Here is a 24,395-nt window from a genome sequence, read left to right as displayed (position 1 = left end):
GTAGTTCCTTACAGACTATGCTTTACTTCATATAGGGTGAGACCACTATATGGGCTTGCCAGTGATTCATACATAGGTATATGTACTCTTCGTTCCTTCCCAGAGTCTAGTAGGACTCTTCCCTGTAGGGGGCAGGAAGCGCTATCATGGTTTATGGTTAGTGAAAAGATGTATAACGGTAACATCTTAGGTCGCTCAGTCGAGTTAACTAGGGAAATATTTCTGAGGAGTACGGCACGTTTTGAGAATCCACAGATACAGTAATGCTCTGGTACACTTCCATCAGGACGACATGGCTTGAGCCCAAAAAACGGATTTTGAGCGAAGCGAAAAATCTATTTTTGGGTAAGATGGCCATGTCGTCCTGATGGACCCGCCCTGCCCCTTTCCTTTAAAAAAAAAAAAAAAAAAAAAAAAAATGGGAAAGGGCTGTAGGACCCCTCCCTACATACAGTATCTGTAGCACCTCGTGTATCGCTACAAGGAATACAGATGGCGCCGCGAGCGGCGCAGGGCACGCTTACGAAACGGGGAGGAGAGAGGCCTTATGAACGGCTCCCCCCTTTCTTATCGTTTTCGTTTTCTTGCCATTTGACCCCTACGAAGTGTTAACTCTGTTCGGGGTACAGATTGCCATGTGGCGTGTCAAGAATACGTCCGCTGATATTTTGCGATATCCCTGATTCTTTTATTAGGGATATTTGCTCCAGGAGTTAGAATTCTGGGTACCTTAAGGTAAATTCTCTGGGAATATCGCCGTAGTTGTAATATACCCTAGGAAGCTACCTTAGAGGAACTTCCATCAGGACGACATGGCCATCTTACCCAAAAATAGATTTTTTGCTTCGCTCAAAATCCGTTTTGTAGTCTAATGCATATTAGGGGTTTTGTTATTGATGGGTTGGATGTTCGTTCTTGTTTTGTTCCCAAGACCTAGAGAGCCAAGGCCATAATATTGCCACTGTTCCATTTAACATTCCAGTCTAGGCTTCAAAGACAGGTTACTTTCCTGCCTGTCCTGTAAAAGCCATGCTACTACACTACATGAGGCGGCACGAGGGAGGCAAGGCTTTCATAATCTTGTTGATTACATCTGCAAATTTAACCTATACTCTTAAACACTCACTTAATGAGGCAAGTTTTTCAAAAGTCATATTTTAACATCTGAGAGGAAGAGGCTGGTCAAGTAAATCTATGAGGGATATTAAGATTTTGACCATCGTGAATGCAGGTATGAAGTGATGCCTTTGTCGCTCTTCACCTCCATTCTTTTTAATTCAGAGCAAGAAGATGGTACTCGTTTAAAGGTCATCTAAATGGGCTATTGATCCTGATTTATAGTAGAAAGTTACTATCTATTTTACTGTCTGGGTGTTTTAACTGCCCTCTGTACCCCGTTAGCATTTTGGGACACTTGGTTCCTTACCAGTTCTGTGATCAAGCGTTTCTATAGTCCCGTAAACTTTAAAAATACTAGGATATTCAGCTTATCAGCCTTTTGTAAATTTACCATTTGTACTCTGTATACTTAATGGGTTTGGCGTGATCAGATTAAGATTTTAACATAGGCATGTTTTTCAGACAAATCCGTTAATCATATACTAAATACTTAACCTATCTCCCACCCCCTCAATTTTTCTATGTTATATCTAATTCACGCAAAAGAGAGGGCTGTGGGACAGTTACTACCTACTGACACATTGCTAGTGAATTTCTTTAAATTTTAAGACTTCATGAGTTATAAGCCTGGGACTTTCTAACCACAAATGACAGCCATATATGAGTAATGAAATTATTTTAAAAGTATGTTGTATGTTATAGAAACTTAATCTTTCCCTTCACTGACTTCACTGTTGCAAAGGAGTGGGATGTAGTTTTTTCCAAAGAGGGCTAGAAACCACAAAGGGAATTCTTCAGTAGGGGAGAAACTGACTTCATACAATTTCTTGCCAGCTAATTTCAAGGGAGGATGCACCTCCACCGAGCAAGAAGGGCAACAAGCAACTCCCAGGTTTTTCATCCTTCCACTTCTTTGACCCTTTCTGTCAAGATTTGAAGAAGAGGTGAAAATGGTCATAGCAAGGAACTTATGTCACAAGCTAATATCAAACAGCACTTCCAGGAATACAGTTGTACTTTTTCCTGATAGCCCTCTAGAATCTAGATTCACAGATCAGGATCAGAGATATCACAGCATTGAACAGTGTACTAGAGAATATTTTGGATGAATTGCTCTATAAAGATATTAACCCTTTTACCCCCAGGCTCTTTGGAAATTTCCAACCCTTAACCCCCAAGGGGTTATTTTTTTCCCAGCATATTTTGTAGTATATTTTTTTTTAAATTGCTCTAACAGCCTTAATTTTTGTCATAGAGAGGTCAGGTTGGTCTCATTCTCTTGGAAAATGCCTGAATTTTTAAAAAAAAAATAATATAAAAAATATGAAAAATAAAATTTTATAGAATTTTTTTGCAAGGACGTACCGGTACGTCCATGGGGGTAAAGGGATGGGTTTTCTGAAACGTACCAGTACGTCCTTTGGGGGTAAAAGGGTTAATGAAGGAGTTCAGCACTAGATCCATGAAGTCACAAGTTTTGGGATGTATCAGCTTCCTGAATGTGAAAGGTGAAAACTATCAGATTCATATGTTTGACATGCTGTTATTGAAGGCTTGTACTGATAATTACTGTTATAAAAGAGTTAAGTTATTCTACTGAATCACATCTAGACTTTTAGGAATGACCTGCTAGCAGCTCTTATGTTTTAATTTTTATAATTTAATTCTTTTATTTTTAGTAGAATTCAAAGTAAGATTAGGAGAGTATGTATTTTTCAATTTTTTTTTAATATTTTTTTTTGTGACAAATTAACTTTGGTAAGGCTTTTGTCAAAATATAGACCCACTTTCCTTTGTACTGCATGAGGGATCATCAGTGTGTCAAGTATCCTAACATTCGTTGGGTGAAATGTTCTGTTTATTCTAAGTAGTTTATGGGAGAGTTCTGATTAGTTGAAATAAGAAATTGTAATGAAGTTATTAAGCATAAGAGGAAAGAATGCTGTAGGAGAGGAGAAAATACAGATGGAAATGCAATTTTGAACAGAAATCTACCTGTTTGTTTGGGTTTGTGGTGGGTGGTAGAGAGTTATAGGTTAGTGTTCAAGCTTTGAAGGAGAAGTTCTTTCAGTTGGAAATTGATTGGCTTAATCACAATTTGATGCATTTATGGAATGTTTTCCAATATTATTAATTCTACTTTATTCTGTTTATTGTCTCGTTAAGAGGTATTACATGTCTCTTTCTACTCGTACTATGTACGATTTGAACCATTGATGTAACTATTTTGTGTTAAACCCTAGCATATCATTATTGGATAAAGTTCCTTTCAGATATGATAATTCATCATTGGTTGATCTTGTGTAGGTAAATAAATTTTAAGACACAATAGAGAATTTCATCCTTCTTCACAAGCTTTGGTTCCTTCTGTTTCCTACCTTTGCCTAAAAAGAAAGGCAGGGGTCAGATTGTTTAAAGATCTTCTATAGTAAAGGCTTTGGTTTGCCAGGATTCCATTCCTGTAAAACCATCAGAATCCAAGAGGAACAGACCATGACTTCAGATGTACCATCCATGACAGTGTTCACCTTTCACCTGCAAGCTCAACCACTAGCTTGTCTCATAATGTAACGTTAACCAGGTGCTAGTAAATCCAAATTTAATACAATTCTATGTATTTGTGCTGCTATCCCATTTTCAAAGGGAATACAAACTGAGAAATCATCTCATGTTTGCTTGGATTCTCATGCAGAATAGGAAATGAGGAAGAGGAAACTCAGTGTCAGACGAGGAAAGTAAGGTAGTACTACCTTTTCAATCTTTGAGTAACCTTATTGCTGAGATAAACCCTAATAAATGTCTAAGATAAGTTTGGAAGTATCTTAAACTACCAAATCAGGTTCAAACCCCCCCCCCCCCCCAATAAAGGGAGATCAGGTGCCAGCCATTGTTGTGGGAGGATTGAGGAAAATAGGGGATACAAAGAAAACTGGTTATTTGTTTTAAGGCTGAGAAGCAGTGCTTCGATAATGTTAGAACTCTTAACTCAAAATAATAAATTTTCTTATAAAAATTCTGATTTTGACTTCCAAAATGAGGCTCTGGGATTATATCTACTGGTCATTTAAATTATATGTGCACAATTAAAATGTTAATTTTGCATCAATACCTTTAGATGCTGACATATTAAGATTAAGATGATATTTTAATGTCATCAGCCAAGATTATAGTTTTGCTTAATCAATGATTATGTAATTAAGAGCCCTGTTGTAGCTATTCCCAGGAATTTAGTAACCTCTTCAAAACTGATAATACCCTGACCAGCAATAATTAGTAAGTTCCTCATTAATAATGAGAAATTAATAAGATAATAAGTAAATCATTTGGATTAGATACTGAATGATAATATTAGAATTACTATGAGTTTTCTATTTATCTCCTTCTACCAAAAGGAAGTGATAAGGGCCACAGATTTTCTTCCATTCACATATACTGTACTAACACTATTTACAATTTGGTCTTTCCTTCATACCTGACTTCAAAGTGATAGGGAATACTGTAATGCCTTAAGATATGAGTATAATTAGTTCGTGGACCAGCTCATAAGTCAATTTGCCAATTTGATTTTTCCCATATAAAATAACTGACAAAAATTTCATCTGTTCTGGTCCTCTAAAAACACCAAAACCAATGAAAATAACAACAGTAAACACCGAAGATGCTATGAAAGGAGTGACGTAGTTGGCGTGGGTGGAGATAGTGGTAGTAGTAATCAGTAGTGGATGTAGAACGACACCTCGTAGTAACGGGGATATTTGAAGAGGAGATATCTAAATGGCACGAGACCTCTGACAGTGGTTTTCACGCCCCAGTTACTATATACCGACACCTAATTTAGGTGAGCGAGCTGGGTTCATCCCTGGCATTCCTATGCAACTTTTTTCTCTGGTAATATATAGCAGTTATATACCTTAGAAATGATGCTAAAGGAGCATTTCACGGAGCGGCACAGGTCTCTCGCCCAGAAATAGATTTTTCCTTCGTCAAAATACCTTTTTTCAGTTGTTATACTGTACTGTATAGACATATTGTACACACACATGCACAATGATATAATAAATGATTACTGTAATATGAAATAAAATATGTTTTTATGATGATGTCTTACCTACGAAACAGAAGATAGCGCCTAATGGTAGTGTGTCTGAAGGAGTAGTGAAGGAGAGAGGCTTGGTCATTGCCATATTAATACTGTTCCTTACACATAGCATAACAATTAAACTAAAAATTAACTAAATTGATCTTAGCTTAGTCTTTTTCAAACTTTATACTTTTCTACCTTTCTTAACTTTTATGTATCGTCGATGTACACTGCACATAATGGCGTGCCAAGTCACTCGAGCGAACACCACGGTCATGTTTCTCGATAATTTCATGCTTCAACTCCATTGTCATCATGCGTTTTTTCTTCTCACTGCCAACCTTACCACTTTGCCTTCTTACAACCCGTCATTTATTACAAAGAATGTTCACAAATATAATGAAAATCATGTACTGTAAATAGTGGTAAAACAACACAGGAGATGTGTACAAAAGTCGACGACCACATGTATGGAACAAGTGATATGGATTTAGAGTGCTCCCAAGTGCTCAACCATCTAGCGTTAGCATCTGTAAGCATGTTCATATCACAATATTGTGCTCGTATCTCAATGCAAAATTTTGCTTGGAGGCAGGCTCATATCTCATAATGCTCGTATGATGGAGTGCTTGTATGTTGATGTATTACTGTACAGTAAATGATACAGGATTTCTTGTGTTTTGACTGGAATAGTAAAATAAGAGATTTTATGTATATATGCAGTATATATACAGTATATGGAATGGAGGATTATGAAAGAAATGCTTTTAATTTTCCATGTTCATATTGAGTAGAAACTAATGTTTTACTGTATATACGTCTGTGTATAGAACAGTATTTTCAAAGATTTAGTACTTTCCACCTGATTCATTCAGTTAAAATTAACCATTCATTTCTGCCCTTCTTTCAGGTAGACTTGAGATGTCACCGTAATACGAAACCAAAAAGTCATAAACGTGTAAAGACACCTCATAAAAAGCACACTGATTGTCCAGCCAAAATGATTGTTAAGATACGTCAACCGAAGCTAAGCAGAAGGTAAGTCAGTTTAGCTGAAAATATTTGATGTGTTGTAACTCACTATTGCATCTATTCATCTATGCATGCTAAATGAAGACTTCACTATTATTGGCTTGTAATTACAGCTTTGGGATATTTCAACTATTCACACATGACCATTTTTAGTTTACATTGGGTTTTTAGCCTTTTTCTTTGTCCTGTTTTGTTATGCATGTTAGAAAGCTTTGTGACTGAACCTTGGCTAAACCGGTTGTAGATCCATATTGCACTTATGCTACGCCTTAGGGGCATGATTGTTTGCAATTATTGTTGTATCTTGAGAGGAGATCGTGGCCTCCCATTAAAGGTGGACATATTCTTTCATGGTAACTCCTATGACAGTGCCAGAGAGACTGTTTAATACTTTACTCTCCTCATTGAGTTATTCTTTTGCTGAAGCTTCTGGGTATACTTCCCTGACTTGATCCCGGGGGAGTAAGTTTCAGGAGCATGGAGAACTTATTCACATCGGAGAGTTTTTTTCAGGGTTGGTAGAGTGTGAGGTAATTGCCGTACACCAACATGTACTATTATTATTATTATTCTTAATACTTGCTAAGCTACAACCCTAGCTGAAAAAGCAGAATACTATAAGCTCAGGGACCCCAACAAGGAAAATACCCCATTGAGGATAGGAAACAAGGAAAAGTGAAATTTTTCAATATTAATCTTACCCGATAATCATGTAGCTGTCAACTCTGTTGCCGACAGAAATCTACGGTAGGGATACGCCAGCGATCGCTATACAGGTGGGGGTGAACACCACAGCGCCATCTGTGGTCAGGTACTCCAGTACTTCTTGTCAACACCACCTCAATTTTTCCTCTGTCGTGCCTCCGGCTAGACCTACATGGATACGCTGTTGATTCTGGAGTTATTGCTCACGATTTGGTGATGTATTTGCTCTAGATTTTAGCCTTCGCTATTCAGGAAGCTATATCATTAGCTTAGCAAGTTTTTGGAATTAATTTGATTTAATTTTTTATTTAATTTTGGTACGAAGAGAGTATGAACTCTCTTTCACTTTTAAATGGCCGACCCTTCCCTTAGACGGAAGTGTTGGTGTCGAAGAGAGTATAGACTCTCTTAATTTTGCTTAACAAAAGTTATAGATTTATTTTATATCACTCCGCCTTTTATAGGCCTCTTTGATTAACTTCCTTAAATTATTATAAACTTATTAAAATTAATTTTTATATTTGTTTATATTCGACCTTTCCTAATAGTAGGCGGTCTTTTCTTGGAACCGAAGTTAATTAACATTGAGCCCGTCATTTCGTTTTTACCTGTTAACATATTATGCTATTTTAATGTTTTTGAAAGAATTTCTTTGATAGTCTTGTACTGTTTTCAAAGTTGAACTAACGTTTTGTTTTGTCTCTGCAGTTGTTGATGTTCAGAACGTTCAACTTGCGCTCTATCGTTACGATAGAGAGAGAGTCTATCACGGTGTCACGTTGCAGTAAGAGTAAACCGATTCTAGCGTTTTGTTCATTCTTTCTTAGCTTAAATGGTTTTAATTCTAATAAAGGAACTTTTTATTTGGGAAATCTTTCAGTTTTTTTCCTTTAACAATAATATGTTTTAACGATATATATATTGGGCTCTTCTCTCAGGTGCTAAGTCAAGAGAGAGAGAGAGAGAGATAGAGACGGAGGGAGAGAGAGGAGGATAAACGTTTCGTTCAAGCGGGTAACGTTGTTATTTTTTTTGCTCTTCTCCCTAGTCTCTTTAGGGGAAGAAGGTAAACGTTTCTAGAGTTTTATTCTTGTTCTCAGGCTTTATGCGGTGAGAGATTTTAAACGTAGTTTATTTGATCTAGTGTTTAGTCTCTTTTCCAGCCACTGAATTATTTATCTTTCATTATGTTTTTCTGTTACATTGTAATACTGTTTTCGCAATTACTAACTTTTAATGAAGGATAGAATTGCGTGTTTCAGGTACAAACCACTTAAAGTTTCGAGTTCAGTGAAATAAGTGCAAACAGAAAATCAAAAGTGATAAAGTGATAAGCGCAAAGTGTTACAGTGTTGCGTTCGAGGGTTCGTCTGTTCGTGCCAGTTGTTCGCCTAGTCTGGGACCTCTTACAAGCTCCCAAGCCCAGGGGAGAAGTAATGTCGAAGGACTTATGGGTTCAGCAGGCTTTGATCGACGAACAGACGTTTCCCTCCGTGGTTTCGGGTGTTACCAACTCACGTAACCAACGTGATCACCCCACCCACACAAAGACGAGAGAGCCCTTTTATTCCTCGTCTGCGGAAGAGGTTTCTCGCAGAAACCATGGACCAAATCTTGCAGCTTTTAAGTGCAAGTCGGTCCCTTCCGCGCAAGTCCAACTCCTAGGTGTAGCCATTAGCACTGGGTCAGTTCGGACTTGCTGCAGTACGACAACTGCACACCTCCCAGAGAGGCAAGGTGGTATCGCAACAGACAGTAACTCCGTCTGTTGCCGCACCAGCTGTTTTAGACCCTCAGTTTCAACGGACAGTAGCTCCGTTTGTTGTTGTCTTTCTTAAACTCTAGTGGTCTATGCTGCTGACAATGCAGTATCAGCTTGCGGTGTTGATGCAGGAGTTTCAGGCAGAGAAGGTTAGCACACCTCCTCCTGCGAGCGCTCATCGCCTCAACTCCACCTCTGCGCAGTCCACCCTGCCAGACGTATGATGTTGAGGTTCCTCAACCTACCTCCACGCGTGAGCTGCCGCATTGGGAGTTGCCAGATACCAGCGCTGTGCAGCTCATGAGGCAGCCGCCTCAACTCCACCTCTGCGCAGGCCACCCTGCCAGACGTATGATGTTGAGGTTCCTCAACCTACCTCCACGCGTGAGCTGCCGCATTGGGAGTTGCCAGATACCAGCGCTGTGCAGCAACCTCCACTTTCCTTGAGGCAGGAGCCTCTTGCTTTGCGGCAACCTCCTCAACACTTGAGGCAGGAGCCTTATGCTTTGCAGCAACCTACTCTACCCTTGAGGCAGGAGCTTCATGTGTTGCGACAACCTCCTCCATCCTCGAGGCAGCAACCTCTTGCATTGCGGCAACCTCCCCCATCCTTGAGGCAGCAACCTCAACTCTTGCGGCAGCCACCTCCACTCTTGAGGCAAGAACCTCAACTCTTGAGGCAAGAGCCTCAACTCTTGAGGAACCTCATGCTATGAGGCAGCCGCCTCAACGCATGCAGCAACCGCATTCTTCACAGCATGAGCCTCTCTCTGCGCAGCTACCTCCTCAACCCTTGAGGCAGACGCAACTCTTGAGGCAGGAACTTCACAGGAGCCTCATGCTATGCGGCATCCTCCTCAAACCATGAGGCAGGAGCCTCATGCTTTGCGGCATCCTCCTCAACCCATGAGGCAGGAGCCTCATGCTATGCGACATCCTCCTCTACCCATGAGGCAGCCTCATGCTATGCGGCATCCCCCTCAACCCATGAGGCAGGAGCCTCATGCTATGCGGAATCCTCCTCAACCCACGAGGCAGGAGTCTCATGCTATGAGGAGCCTCATGCTATGCATCCTCCTCAACGCATGCGGCATAAGCCTCATCCCTTGCAGCTTGAGCCTCATCCCATGCAGCATGAGCCTCATACCATGCAGCATGAGCCTCATCCCATGCAGCATGAGCCTCATCCCATGCAGCATAAGCCGCACGCCATGCAACATGCTCTGCTTACCTTACAGCATGCTCTACATACAGCATGCTCTGCATACAGCATGCTCTGCATACCTTACCGCATGCTTCTCAGGCACACATCTTTGGTTGTTGCCAACTCACTAGACTGTCAAGCAGTTTCATAACGTTGCCTTCTAGTCTGCTGCTTTTGCACCAGTGAAACCCTCACTGAGAAAACTTAGCTTTTCTCGGATATGGTTCCTGTAGATGAGAAAGTGCTATTCTCCCTCCTTCTGATATTCCCTTGAGGACTCTGTCATTTGGAGAGGAGCCTTCAGCTGCTTAGCCTCCTATGGACTTTTATTTAAGCATAACATGCTTCCAGGGAGGGTAATGGTTCCACTTCAGTCGCTAACCCCGTCTGTTACCACACCTGCTCCCATAGACCTTGAGCTGTGTTGCAAGACATGCAGTCCAAGCTTAGTCCTTGTTAGAGGATTTTTTGTTTACGGAGTCAGTGTGTCACTGGGAAGACGTTCAACAACCAGCAGAAGTGACTTGTTGTGACGCAGTGCGGCAACCTCAGCAACCCGATAAGGAGTTGTCTTTACGACCCAGACAGTCTAGACAGCTTCGGGTTGTCACTGTACTTCCTCCCTTTCCCATGGTTGACAGTTCACAGACTGTGCAGCAGTACCATGATCTTGTGTCCGGCTCCGTCAGACGACTAGCTTTTAAGAGCTCCCACAAGTCGTCGCTGTCTGGAGATTCTCAGATGGACTATGGATCTGACCAAGGAACTGGGCCTCCTGGTCAATTTTGAGGAGTCCCAGCTCGTCCCATCCCAGACCATTGTCTTCCTGGGTATGGATCTTCAGAGTCGAGCTTTTCGGGCTTTTCCGTCGGCCCCAAAGATCTACTAAGCCCTAGATTGCTTCCAGAGCATGCTGAGAAGGAACCGATGCTCAGTCAGGTAGTGGATGAGTCTAACAGGGACACTTTCATCGCTGGCCCTGTTCATCGAGTTAGGGAGACCCCACCTCCCCCCCCTTCAGTATCATCTAGCGGCTCACTGGATAAAGGACATGACGCTAGAGACGATCTCAGTTCCTGTTTCCGAAGAGAGGAGGTCTACTCTCACGTGGTGAAAGAACAGCTTTCTTCTCAAGGAAGTCTACCTTTGGCTGTTCAGAAACCCGACCGCCATCTCTTCTCTGACGCATCAGACACGGGCTGGGGTGCGACTTTGGACGGACAGGAATGCTCGGGTACATGGAATCAGGAGCTAAGGACACTTCACATCTATTGCAAGGAGCTGTTGGCGGTTCATCTGGCCTTGTTAAACTTCAAGTCCCTCCAGCTTAACAAGGTGGTGGAGGTGGACTCTGACAACACCACAGCCTTGGCTTACATCTCCAAGCAGGGAGGGACTCTTTCGTGGAAGTTGTTCTAGATCGCAAGGGACCTCCTCATCTGGTTAAAAGATCGAAAGCTCACGCTGGTAACGAGGTTCATTCAGGGCGATATGAATGTCATGGCAGATCGCCTTAGCCGGAAGGGTCAGGTCATCCCCACAGAGTGGACCCTTCACAAGAATGTTTGCAGCAGACTTTGGGCCCTGTGGGGTCAGCCAACCATAGATCTGTTCGCTACCTCGATAACCTAGAGGCTCCCGTTGTATTGTTCTCCGATTCCAGACCCAGCAGCAGTTCACGTGGATGCTTTTCTGCTGGATTGGTCCCATCTCGACCTTTATGCATTCCCGCCGTTCAAGATTGTCAACAGGGTACTTCAGAAGTTCGCCTCTCGCTAAGGGACACGGCTGACGTTGGTTGGCTCCGCTCTGGCCCGCGAGAGAATGGTTCATAGAGGTACTGCAATGGCTGGTCGACATTCCCAGGACTCTTCCTCTAGGAGTGGACCTTCTAGGTCTACCTCACGTAAAGAAGGTACATCCAAACCTCCACGCTCTTCGTCTGACTGCCTTCAGACTTTCGAAAGACTCTCAAGAGCTAGGGGCTTTTCGAAGGAGGCAGCCAGAGCGATTGCCAGAGCAAGGAGGACATCTACTCTCAGAGTCTATCAGTCTAAAGGGGAAGTCTTCCGAAGCTGGTACAAGGCCAATGCAGTTTCCTCATCCAGTACCACTGTAACCCAGATTGCTGACTTCCTGTTACATCTAAGGAACGTAAGGTCCCTTTCAGCTCCTACGATTAAGGGTTACAGAAGTATGTTGGCAGCGGTTTTCCGCCACAGAGGCTTGGATCTTTCCACCAACAAAGATCTACAGGACCTCCTTAGGTCTTTTAAGACCTCAAAGGAACGTCGGTTGTCCACTCCAGGCTGGAATCTAGACGTGGTCCTAAGGTTCCTTATGTCATCAAGATTTGAACCTCTCCAATCAGCCTCTTTTAAGGACCTCACATTAAAAACTCTTTTCCTCGTGTGCTTGACAACAGCTAAAAGAGTAAGTGAGATCCACGCCTTCAGCAGGAACATAGTTTTCACATCTGAAACGGCTACATGTTCCTTGCAGCTCGTTTTTTTGCTAAAACGAGCTTCCTTCACGTCCTTGGCCTAAGTCGTTCGAGATCCCAAGCCTGTCCAACTTGGTGGGGGACGAACTGGAGAGAGTACTTTGCCCAGTTAGAGCTCTTAGGTACTATCTAAAAAGGTCATAACCTTTACGAGGACAATCAGAAGCCTTATGGTGTGCTATCAAGAAGCCTTCTCTTCCAAGGTCTAAGAACTCAGTTTCTTATCTATTCAGGCTCCTGATTAGGGAAGCACATTCTCATCTGAAGGAAGAAGACCTTGCTTTGCTGAAGGTAAGGACACATGAAGTGAGAGCTGTGGCTACTTCAGTGGCCCTCAAACAGAACCGTTCTCTGCAGAGTGTTATGGATGCAACCTATTGGAGAAGCAAGTCAGTGTTCGCATCATTCTATCTCAAAGATGTCCAGTCTCTTTACGAGAACTGCTACACCCTGGGACCATTCGTAGCAACAAATGCAGTAGTAGGCGGGGGCTCAGCCACTACATTCCCATAATCCCATAACCTTTTTAACCTTTCTCTTGAATACTTTTTATGGGTTGTACGGTCGGCTAAGAAGCCTTCCACATCCTTGTTGATTTGGCTAGTGGTCAATTCTTTCTTGAGAAGCGCCGAGGTTAAAGGTTGTGATGAGGTCCTTTAGTATGGGTTGCAGCCCTTTATACTTCAGCACCTAAGAGTCGTTCAGCATCCTAAGAGGACCGCTACGCTCAGTAAGGAAGACGTACTTAATAAAGGCAGAGTAATGGTTCAAGTCGACTTCCTTACCAGGTACTTATTTATTTTATGTTATTTTTGAATAACTAATAAAATAAAATACGGGATACTTAGCTTCTTTGTTAACATGTAAGCTGGTCTCCACCCACCACCTTGGGTGTGAATCAGCTACATGATTATCGGGTAAGATTAATATTGAAAAATGTTATTTTCATTAGTAAAATAAATTTTTGAATATACTTACCCGATAATCATGATTTAATTGACCCACCCTTCCTCCCCATAGAGAACCAGTGGACCGAGGAAAAAATTGAGGTGGTGTTGACAAGAAGTACTGGAGTACCTGACCACAGATGGCGCTGTGGTGTTCACCCCCACCTGTATAGCGATCGCTGGCGTATCCCTACCGTAGATTTCTGTCGGCAACAGAGTTGACAGCTACATGATTATCGGGTAAGTATATTCAAAAATTTATTTTACTAATGAAAATAACATATTTCCAGAATAGTAACATTGAAATAGATATTTCCTACATAAGCTATAAAAACTAACAAAAAAAGAGGAACAGAAATTAGATAGAATAGTGTGCCCAAGTGTACCCTCAAGCAAGAGAACTCTAACCCAAGACAGTGGAAGACCATGGTACAGAGGCTATGGCACCACCCAAAACTAGAGAACAGTGGTTTGATTTTGGAGTGTCCTTCTCCTAGAAGAACTGCTTAACATATCTAAAGAGTCTCGTCTACTCTTACCAAGAGGAAAGTAGTCACTGAACAATTACAGTGCGGTAGTTAACCCCTTGAGAGAAGAAGAAGGGTTTGGTAATATCAGAGTTGTTAGGTGTATGAGGACAGAGGGGAATCTGTAAAGAATATGCCAGACTATTCAGCGTATGTGTGGCCAAAGAGAAAGTGAACCGTTTCCAGAGAGAAGAATCCAATGTAGTACTGTCTGGCCAGTCAAAGCACCCCATAAGTCTCTAGCGGGTGGCTGGTGCCCCGGCCAACCTACTACCCATAGAATCTCATCCTTGCAGACCACCACAACAAATTACCTTAGGAAGGCTTGGTCTTCCTTAGGTTTTACAGGTTGGCCCTCGGTGTCAGTTTTAAGGGAACTGGTAACTAAGACTACTTCACCCCCATTGTCCTCAGTGCTAGAAGTGTCATTGACCTGATGGTGAACCCCATAGTATGCCCTAAGCCATTACAGCAGCTAAGAAGGCTCTCCTGCTTCTATGGAAATGAAAGTGACGAAGCCTGAAGGTCATAATAAGGCTTTGTGGCGGGTAAAATATATTGGCCTGGTGTTTGTCCTCTATGATTAGCATTAGTTCACGTCATCCCTCTGCCCATCACCTTCCTGCCTGTCACCCCTCTGCCCGACACCCATCTGCTTATCCCCTCTCTGCATGGCCTGTTTATCAATAGTAAATAGTAACTTGGAGATGTAAAGTTCAGATGATTTAGAATAAAACGAGATCATTTCAACTTATGGTAATTAGGGGTTATAGTAATCAGTTAGAAAACTGGTTAAAATGAAAAGTGGCAGAGTGGCAATCACTGAGAAGCCCTAGAAAAATAGAGAGGAAAGCAAGGGGAATCTGACAATGTACCAGAGCTAGAGGAGGATGAAGAAATCAAACCTCTTAAACTTGTGAGATTTGAGGCAAGGACTCAATAATTGCAAATCGCACTTTGATCAGCTATTGACATACCAATTTGTTTTATAATATAGTCACTCACTCTAAGTTATGTTAAAATTGGGTTTGTGTGTTGCATTGTAGAATTGCATATTAAAAGAGGAAAAATGAAAAGAAAAGGAGTGATGTTAACACACCAAGGTTCACAGAAAATTCTTGATGGATGACGTCATTTGAAGTCGCTGGAATGAAAATGGCTGGAAATATTTTATGATATATTCAACCAATATCATCATAACTTCAAGGCATTAAAGGAAAAATTCTGAATGAAGAAGATGAAGAAACCATACCCCTTCTATCTTTTGTGATTCAGACATCCATGGATTCCTGGTAATGTAAGCTCAATAACAGAGTAAACAGTGTGATGGCAGGACCATTTTGTCTGATAATAACTTTGATTATACGAGTCTGATGAATCAAGTTCTTTTTTAATCCATTTAAAAAATTGACAGTTTGATTAATGTTTTAAACACAACCAAAACTAGATTCAGTGTAACCCAAACAAGAATACCATTATTGTAACCTAATATTCTGATCTATCTCAACATGCCATAAATTGAAGAGGTATACTGTATTGGATTTATATCTTTTGGAGATTCCGTATGTAAAACATGTGTTCTGTGAAACCAAGTAACCCTTAGGCATTTCTAAAGTACTGTATAGAGATGCTAGAGTTCCAAAGTGAAATGTTTTTTAGTGCATTGGGCTGTTGCCTATGAGGGTGCTCTTCTGGCTATTAACATCTTTAAGCATTAGTAACTGCTTGCTTTTTGTTGTTGCCTTCTTTATTATACTGCATGTGTGTTATTTTTGTCATGTTTGAATTCACTTAAACACCACACCAATTATTCTGCTTTGTTCTACATAAGAGAAGAAGAATTCATGTATTTGCTTCCATAGAATATTTCCTAGATATATAGATCTTTGTTTATATCTTTTAATATTTACTTATGATAAATATATGTGATCTTTCTATTCTCTAATTTCCTTTAAGATTGAAAGATTCACAGCTCTTTGAAAAAAGTTAATTGTTGAATTTTATCTGCAACTGCATATTTGGTATAAGCTTTCAACAATTCTATTAATATGTGCAAAATATATTTTTATAACACAATTTCTCATATCTATATTAATATATCTTAATTCACCTTGAGAACACAGTTTATTTTATCTGCCACCAGGAAGAGACTTAAGACCCACTTGAAGAACTATCCAGTAGAAGTGATTCTTTTTCACCACCATAATCATTTGACACTGGAGAACAGTTCCTTAAAATACAGAGATCCAGATGTTGAGGTGGTGGAGAAATTTGTCCGAATGTACAAAGCTGGTTACAAACCATCAGCTGCCCTTGAAATCCATAAAAGAGATTTGCATTTAGAGCATGAGCATAATTTTACCTCTGCTGTCGAAGATCGGGGACTGTGCCCTGATATAAATTGGTGTTACAGACAGTTTGATCTATTATCTAAAGTTAATTCCAGGGAAACCATATCAGACTTGCAAATACAGTCCTTATATCAATATATATCACAGTATAATACAAAGTGTGGTAGTGTATGTGTTGCAATAAAGTCATTCAGTGATTCGAGTGGAAATGTTGTTGCTCTGCTCTCTCCTCTTATGAGAAGTGTCCACATAAAACTTGCATGTAGTGCAAACATTATGTTAATTGAATCACTTGCGGTTGATTATCTCCGTTGCAAAGTTTATGTTATGACGACTCATAACGGGTCATGCAAGTTACCCCTTGGGGTATTAATTACAACATCAGACTCTGCTTTAGATTTACAGAGAGCACTAAATTTATATGTTGAGTTGGTTCCCAGTCAAGGCTTTAGTGGACGAGGTGAGGCTGGTCCACGTCTTATTCTTATAGAGGATGATGACATACAGTGGACTGCAGTGAAAGAAACATTTCCAAATTCTACGTTATTTTTGTCGCCTTATTTTGTTATACAAAAAGCTTGGACTTTATTATGTGATGATGAGGTTAACTGTGGGCATAGCTGTCGACTAGAGGCCTTTGAGATGCTAAAAAATGCAGTGTGTGCAGAAAGTGTAGTGGACTTTGAAAATCATTTTGAAAAGATAAAGTTAATTGGAAAAAAATTAGCATCATTCAAATTCAATGAATATTTAGAAGATCTTTTTATTATAAAGCATAAATGGGCAGCCTGTTTTATGATTGGCACTAAGAATCTTCCTATTAAAAGCTTAGAACTCATTAAAGATTGCCTTACAACTATAGAAGACCAATTTATTTCTACAAATAAATCATGTACAATGATAGAGCTTCTAGAGTTTTTGGTAAGTGACATGGAGCAATTTTATAAGGAGAAATTAAACAGGCTTTTTGCTGGACAATTTGATGATATTCTGTCATTGCTATACAACAAAAATAAAAGTGTATGTGATGGATTAGAAATTGTTCCATATTTCAAGGTGAAGAATGTTTCTAGTGGCCAGTATTATGATGTGGACATGAATTCAGGTCTCTGCTCATGTGCTATTGGGAAGACTGGTAGAACATGTCAGCACCGGCATGCTGTTGTTCGGGATATAAATTTTGGACCTACTTTTCAAAGACAGTTTAGGAGTTGCTCAAAAGAAGAATTAAAGGGATTAATTGAAAGTTTTGAGAATCGGCAAGAAAATATTGATTCTTTCAAAAATATTTGTGCTGGTGGTAAAACAAAATTTGTTAAATGTTTAGTTAAAGGCAAATATGAAGAACAGAAACAAAGTGCTTTTGATGTCATGGGGAAAATTAGAACAAGGTCTTGTAAAACTGGATACATTTTTAGTAGTGGAATTGGTGGTAGCTCACAAGATAAAATAGAACAAAACAGTAAGCCCTCAGCAGTGAAAACTTTAATGTGTGATGATAGTTGTGGAGTGAGTATGGATAGTAAGGACAGTGCTAATTCTCCCTTTAAACATTATTATCCTTGTCATATTTGTGGTAAGGTTATGCTAAGTTCAGTGCAATTAACAAGGCACCAGAAACTACATAGTCATAACAAACCTTTTGCCTGTGATATTTGTGGATTGGGTTATTTATCGAGAGAATGCCTAAAAAATCATTACTCTAGAAATCATTGTCTTAAGAAAAGATTTGAATGCAAAATGTGTGGTAAAAAATTCCAGAAATTGGGGACCATTGCTCGTCATAGAAAAAAGCACCAAATAAATTTGTTTGAGTGTTCATTTTGTTGTGAATTATTTTCCATAGACAAAGATTTAAAAAAACATTTGAATGAAGTTCACAAAGGAGATCCACCCAGTATAGTTTTAGAGGAAGTAAAGAGTCAAGTGTTATCTACTTTACACATCCCTAGACGAGACATTATAGAAATTGTCCTCACTGAAACTGGAGGACAGCTTCATACCCAAACCATTGGTTAGATTATTACTTCGGTAAAGTAGTTTTGGTTAGATAGATAATTTTTCGATGATATTCTCATTGTTTGAATTATTGGGTGCTATTTGTGACATATGGATACAGGACTCAATTATAATGTGCTTTGTTTAATTATTTGGTATTTAGGCAGAAGCCTTTGCAATATTGTAGAACAGTAACTGGTTTTATTACAAAGTCTTTTGAATGGAATGACTGAAACCTCTAATCATTGATTCACTGAAATTGCATACTTTAAGTAAAAGAAATGCTTCAATCACTCCCACCTTGTGGTGGGTTGATTCTGAAATACTGTATCTTACATGCTGTGTTTGTAAATAATATAAAATTGAATTAATATTTTTCTCTTGATGTTTTATTGCAGTTTCCTAATACCTAGTTAGTGATTGTAGCTCATTTTTTTTTATAGTAAAATGATGTTGAAATTTGAAAGAGACTCTCTTCCATATAAGAAGTAGTCTAGTAAGGATATGTTTGTGAAATACTTATGTAGTAGGAAGAGGATGTGGAGGTTGATTTGTTCCCAACTTTGGTCTGGTTTCATATCAGAATGAATATATACATTAGGCAAACTCATTGTCCAAGGAGGTCTTAAGAAGCTCATGAGATCGATTTTTTTTCTTGCAAGGAGAATTCTTTGCCTAAACCAGATAACCTGATGTCACCTGCTACACTAGCACTGTACAATAATGAAGATTATGTAGTTAATCCTTTGATTCAAAGGAATCGTTGCCTGGATCAGATTCAAAGTATGTAGAACAGAAGATAAGACTTATTTGAGAAAGTTGCTGCAGGTGGGACTACCCACTACATGTTGAAATGTGATTTTGAAGTTTGGAGGGTTATTCATGATAATGGTGACAAAATTATGTTGTGATGGGATACTTATAACACACGTGATAGATACCTCGTAATCATATGCTATCACTGTCAAAGGTATGCATATTTTAGACAAGATGCTGACGTATGTTGCAAGTTTCAGTTTCCAAAGGTTGCAATGCTTGGTTTCCAAAGGTGGGATGTTGTAGTCCAGAGATTTTTAGCCCCCCTTGCAGTGGGATGTAACTGCCCACCATCTTGGTCAGTTGTTCCAGTGATGCTGGGGACTGGAAGCCAAGACCGGGTTAATTTATTCATGTCTATGTTTTGGACAGTTTTCATCACCATGCTGGCCACTGCAGATTAGTGATGGTGGGAGATTTTAATATGATCTCTAACAGCAAACCATTTATATATATTTGTTCCAACACGGAGTACTTACTTCGAACTACTTTCTTAGGAGTATCTGGGATGATTCTCCTCCCAACCGACCAGAATTTTGTTTAGTTTCCCCTATCTCCGTTTTCTCTAGTGGGTCCCTCTGTGGCGGATGGATACTCGCCCTGAGGCGACCTGGGTCAGCGTGCGAGAGCATGGTGCTAGGTCTCAGTCGTCAGTAAGCTTCTGGTCGCGGCGTAGTTCACATCTCACCGCTCTCTCACATCCCGTCCGACCCTTTGTGTCCCCACGTGGTTACTGTACCGCGTGTTTCACCCTTTCCCTTTTGCCCTTTCATCCACCTCCTTTCCCAGGGTTCTTGTGTTGCTTGGTGTTTTAGTGCTTCCTTATGGAATCCCAACGCCGTTGCCTCGGGCCTAAGGTCAGTAAGTCTTGTGGTGCATGGCTGTTGAAGTCAGAGGTAGACCCGCATTCGATGTGCTCTTCGTGTAGGGGTAACGTGTGTTCGCCGTCTTCCACGTATCCTAAGTGCATGACCTGGCCTTGTACGCTACCAAGAAGAAGAAGGCTCCAAAGAGGTCCTCTAAGAAGGCGGGCGCCGCTTCGCCCTTGGCGTCTCCTGCCGCTCCATCGGAGAGAGGTTCCCAGTCACCTTCCCCTACCCAGAGTAGGGGACCAGGTAAGTCCGTTGCGGGGAAGCGGCCCATTGCCATTCCCCATGAGTCCGATGTAACTGATGTGGGGGCTGTTGTTGATTTGCAGGCGTGTGGGCGCCCTGCTGGGGGGGCGGGAGTGTGCTCAGGAGACGAGGTTCTGGTACCCGCAGGACCCGTCTCGACCGAAGACCCAGTGTGGGGGAAGACGGGATCAGCTCCTTTCCCCGCGTCGTGGCAGTGCATTTCAGGTACTGCAGCGCCCGGGGGAGAAGTAGACAAGGAGAGGCAGCCTACAGGTACGTCGGACCCCGACTCCATTGTTTGGACGGCGCCTAGGACGCTCTTCAGGTCGCCGATGCGCCAAGAGGAGGAGTTTGACGTTTGGTTCGCGTCTAGGAGGGCGCTACGGACTCCCCCGGCACCATCGTTGATGCTCCCCCCCCGACTTTATGCAGCCGTTCGCGCCGGTGAAACAGCACGAAGACCCTACATCATCGTCGGAGGACTCAGCTAGCTCTTCTTCCATCTCTTCCGCCTCTTCCTCATCGTCATCGTCAGAATCGTCTTCTTCGGAGGACTCCAACCCCCGGGAGGCGAGAAGAAAACAGAAGAGGTCGCGTAGGAAAGGAAATCTTGCTCCTGTTCTGGCCCTTCCAGGAAACGCTTGAAGACATCCAGGAGGAAGAACAAGAAGGGGCACTCGTCCAGGGACAAGTGGATTCGAATAGCTGTTCCCCGCAGTGAGTTGATCAGGGCATCCGCCGCTCCAGTGACTACCGCATTGACCTTTATAACCGCTCCTGCGCCCTTGCCACATGTATCGTCCGTTCGATCCGCCCGTTGGTCGAAACCGCCGACACGTTGACTTCGCCATGCCTTTACCCGCCAAGTCACCGGCTCCATCCGCCCAGCGGAGAGAGCCGCTGTTTCGGCCCGGTAACTTGGCCTCCATCCCCGGTACCACGGCAGCTTTGTCAAAGCACCCTGGGCAACTGCCGGCTCACCGTGGTCCCCCGGTCCCACGGAGCTCCCCGGGAGGGGGTAGACCCATGACGGCTACCTCCATCTCGGCGGATCCACCTGTGTTGGAAGTATCCGCGCCGTTGGATCGGTGGGAAAGAGATGACGTAGCCTCCCACGTGGCTCCATCCGTGATCAACGATGCACCCGACGCGGAGGAGCAAGTGGTAGAAGGCCTGATGGACGGCGGAGAGTGCTCAGCGGACGAAGTGTTGTCCTATAGGAAAGTATTAGCCCTAATTAGACGTCATCACCGCCTGAACGACCCGAAACCTTCGACAGAGTAAGCTTGGCTCTTGGGTCTGGGAAGAATGGTCGACAACCCCATCCAAAAAAAGCCATCACTAACTCTCCCATTTGGCCCCAGACGTTAAGTTAGGGATGGACCACGTGGACAGATACGTCACGGGACAAGTAAATTCTCTCAAGGGCCAAGGGTCCTTCAAACTACTGCCGGGGTTAAGGACCCAGAAAAGGTTTTACGTTCCTGACGGACGGCACTCGGGGCCCCGCGCGGTGGAAGCGGCGTTATCCACCCTCAACCAGGGCAGTTCAGAAGACAGGGCCTCCTCCGCCCCAGTGTGCTTCTCACCAGACGAGGTTTCGATGATGGAGGACAGGCCACAGGATATAGTAAATGTCAGGTCGTGGTTAGACTGGTGGGCATGCACCTTAGTGGGTTTTCAGCTGTCTCACGACCTGACGGTACCCGAAAACCAGACGCTACTCCAGGAACTGATCCGCTCAGGGGGGAAGGCCATGAAGTTCCTTACCTTCCAGTCCCTCACACAGACGGCCAACTGGATCTTGAGGATTAGAGACACTGTCCTCGATAAGTTGGTCAGTAAGCTCCCCGAGAGGGAGGGGAAGTGCCTAAGGAACTCGCTAGTGTGGGGTGACTCTGTCTTCCCCCTGAAGGCAGTGGAGGAAGGTATGGAGAGGGTCCGAAAGCTCAAGGAGACCGGGGATTCCAGCCCCCCTGCAGTAAGACGTCCCACTCATAGAAGGGTTGCGCCGGACGGTCCCCACCCTTCTACAGCACAACCTAGAAGGGACTCCCCTTCTTCTTCCTGGCGTCAAGCGTCGCAGCCCCTCCGTAGGGGAAGTACGACCCCGCAGGCTTCCTTTAGACCAAATTACTCCAGCTCCAGGAGAGGCCGGTCTAGCCGTGCCTCCAGGAGGAGGTAGGAAGAGAGGCCCCCTACTCCTGCCGAAGCCTCAGGTAGGGGGATGCCTCAAACATTCTTGGCAAGCATGGCGGGACAACGGGGCAGACCCGTGGACCGTGGCAGTCCTGAGGGAGGGGTACAGAGTTCCTTTCCTACCAGAACCGCCCCCTCTGATCCCCGACCAACGAGCAGAATGGCTGGCACCCAAGGACCCCTTGAAGAAGGCAGCATTATAAGAGGAGGTGTGAGCAAAGGAGCGTTAGAACTAGTCAAGGACCCGTCCCCGGGGTTCTAAAGCAGGCTCTTCCTGGTGGAGAAGGCGATGGGGGGTTGGAGGCCGGTCATCGACCTCTCCGCCCTCAACAAGTTCATAAGCAAGACGGACTTCAAGATGGACACGCCGAAGTCAGTGCTGGCAGCCTTGAGGAAAGGGGATTTCATGATGTCCCTGGACCTCAAGGACGCATACTTTCAGATCCCTGTCCACCCCTATAGCAGGAAGTTCCTCAGGGTGAAGTGGGGTTCCCAGTCCTTGCAGTTCAGGACCTTATGCTTCGGTCTGTCGACAGCCCCGCAGGTCTTCATGAGGGTCTTCGCAACATTGTCAGTCTGGGCACATGAGCAGGGGATCCGCCTGATCCGGTACCTAGACGACTGGTTGCTGCTTTCAGCCTCAGAGGCAGCACTGAAGGAGGGGTGGGGAGCGCATCTCCTCGAAGAAACAGCGAAGGGAAAGTGGTCCCCCGAGGAGAGGACCCTACACATAAACGTCCTCAAACTGCTAGCGGTCCAGAGAGCATGCATAGAGTTCGTCCACCATCTCCGAGGGAACACGGTGGCGCTCATGTGCAACAACGCCACCGTGGTAGCCGTGAAAAAGCAGGGAGGACTAAAATCAAGGGAGTTGTGCGACCTCACATCAAGGATCCTTGAATGGGCCAAGAGGGAACACATCGAGCTAACAGCCAGGTTCATTCCAGGGAAGAACGTCCTAGCCGATGGCCTCAGCAGGGTGGGCCAAATAGTAGGATCAGAATGGTCCCTACACCCGAAGGTGGCCCAGACAAATCATCCTCAAGTGGGGGTCGCCGGCGATGGACCTGTTTGCCACAAAGCTCAACGCCCAGCTCCCCGTGTTCTGTTCTCCAGTGCCAGACCCAGGAGCAGCGTTCGAGGACGCCTTCCAGCACCCGTGAGACGGTCTCGACGTGTACGCCTTCCAGCACCCATGGGACGGTCTCGACGTGTACGCCTTCCAGCACCCGTGGGACGGTCTCGACGTGTACGCCTTCCCTCCCTTCGAAAGTTTCAGGCAAGTCCTCAACAGGGTCAGACGTGCAAAGAACCTGCAGATGACTTTGGTAGCGCCCTGGTGGCCGGAGAGAGAGTGGTTCGCAGACTTAAAGGAGTTAGCGGTACTTCCACCATGCCCACTTCCGGACAGGGAAGACCTTCTCCGTCAGCCCCACTTCGAGAAGTTTCACGAAAACCCTCGGTCCCTCCGCCTACACGCATGGAGGTTATCGAGCGTCTCCTGAGGAAGGAAGGATACTCATCAAAGACCGCCGCAAGGATGACTGGCTATCTGAGAAAATCCTCGGTCATGGTCTACCAAGCTAAATGGGCCACATTCACAAAGTGGTGCGCCTCCCAGAACCTCAGGCCGTTGGATGCTTTTATCCACAAGGTAGCAGACTTCCTGGTTCACCTGAGAGACAACCTAGGGGTGTCTAACCCGGCCATCAAGGGAGTTCGAGCCGCGTTGGGTCAGGTCTTTCTCCTCAAGGGACTCGATCTAGGAGCCTCTCGACAGATCTCAATGCTCATAAGGAGTTTTGAGCAGTAATGTTCCCCACGCTCCTCTAGAGTACCGCAATGGGACGTAGCCAGAGTCCTTAAGGCCCTATCTAAGCCACCCTTCGAACCCCTCAGGAACATTCATGACAAAGACCTTACCCTTAAGACGGTCTTCCTCCTAGCCTTGGCCTCCGCTAAACGAGGCAGTGAGCTCCACGGGTTGTCGTACGAGGTTTCGCACTCGAAGGGTTAGAAGGACCTAAGTTTCAAGT

General features: G+C 43.5%; 1 protein-coding gene across 2 annotated transcripts in view; it reads left to right on the top strand.

Annotated features, from left to right (window-relative positions):
• Window positions 1–24,395, top strand: part of sol (small optic lobes) — a 362,901-nt gene that overhangs the window by 35,398 nt on the left and 303,108 nt on the right. The window contains exon 6 of one of the 2 annotated variants that reach the window (XM_068380123.1): window positions 6,111–6,238. In XM_068380123.1, coding sequence (XP_068236224.1) covers window positions 6,111–6,238 — 128 coding nt within the window. The remainder of the gene's footprint in view (window positions 1–6,110; window positions 6,239–24,395) is intronic. The other variant, XM_068380131.1, reaches the window with a different exon arrangement.

This window comes from Palaemon carinicauda, chromosome 1 (genome assembly GCF_036898095.1).
Source record: "Palaemon carinicauda isolate YSFRI2023 chromosome 1, ASM3689809v2, whole genome shotgun sequence".
NCBI classification, from domain to species: Eukaryota; Metazoa; Arthropoda; class Malacostraca; order Decapoda; family Palaemonidae; genus Palaemon; species Palaemon carinicauda.
This window is presented reverse-complemented; position numbering and strand designations above follow the sequence as displayed.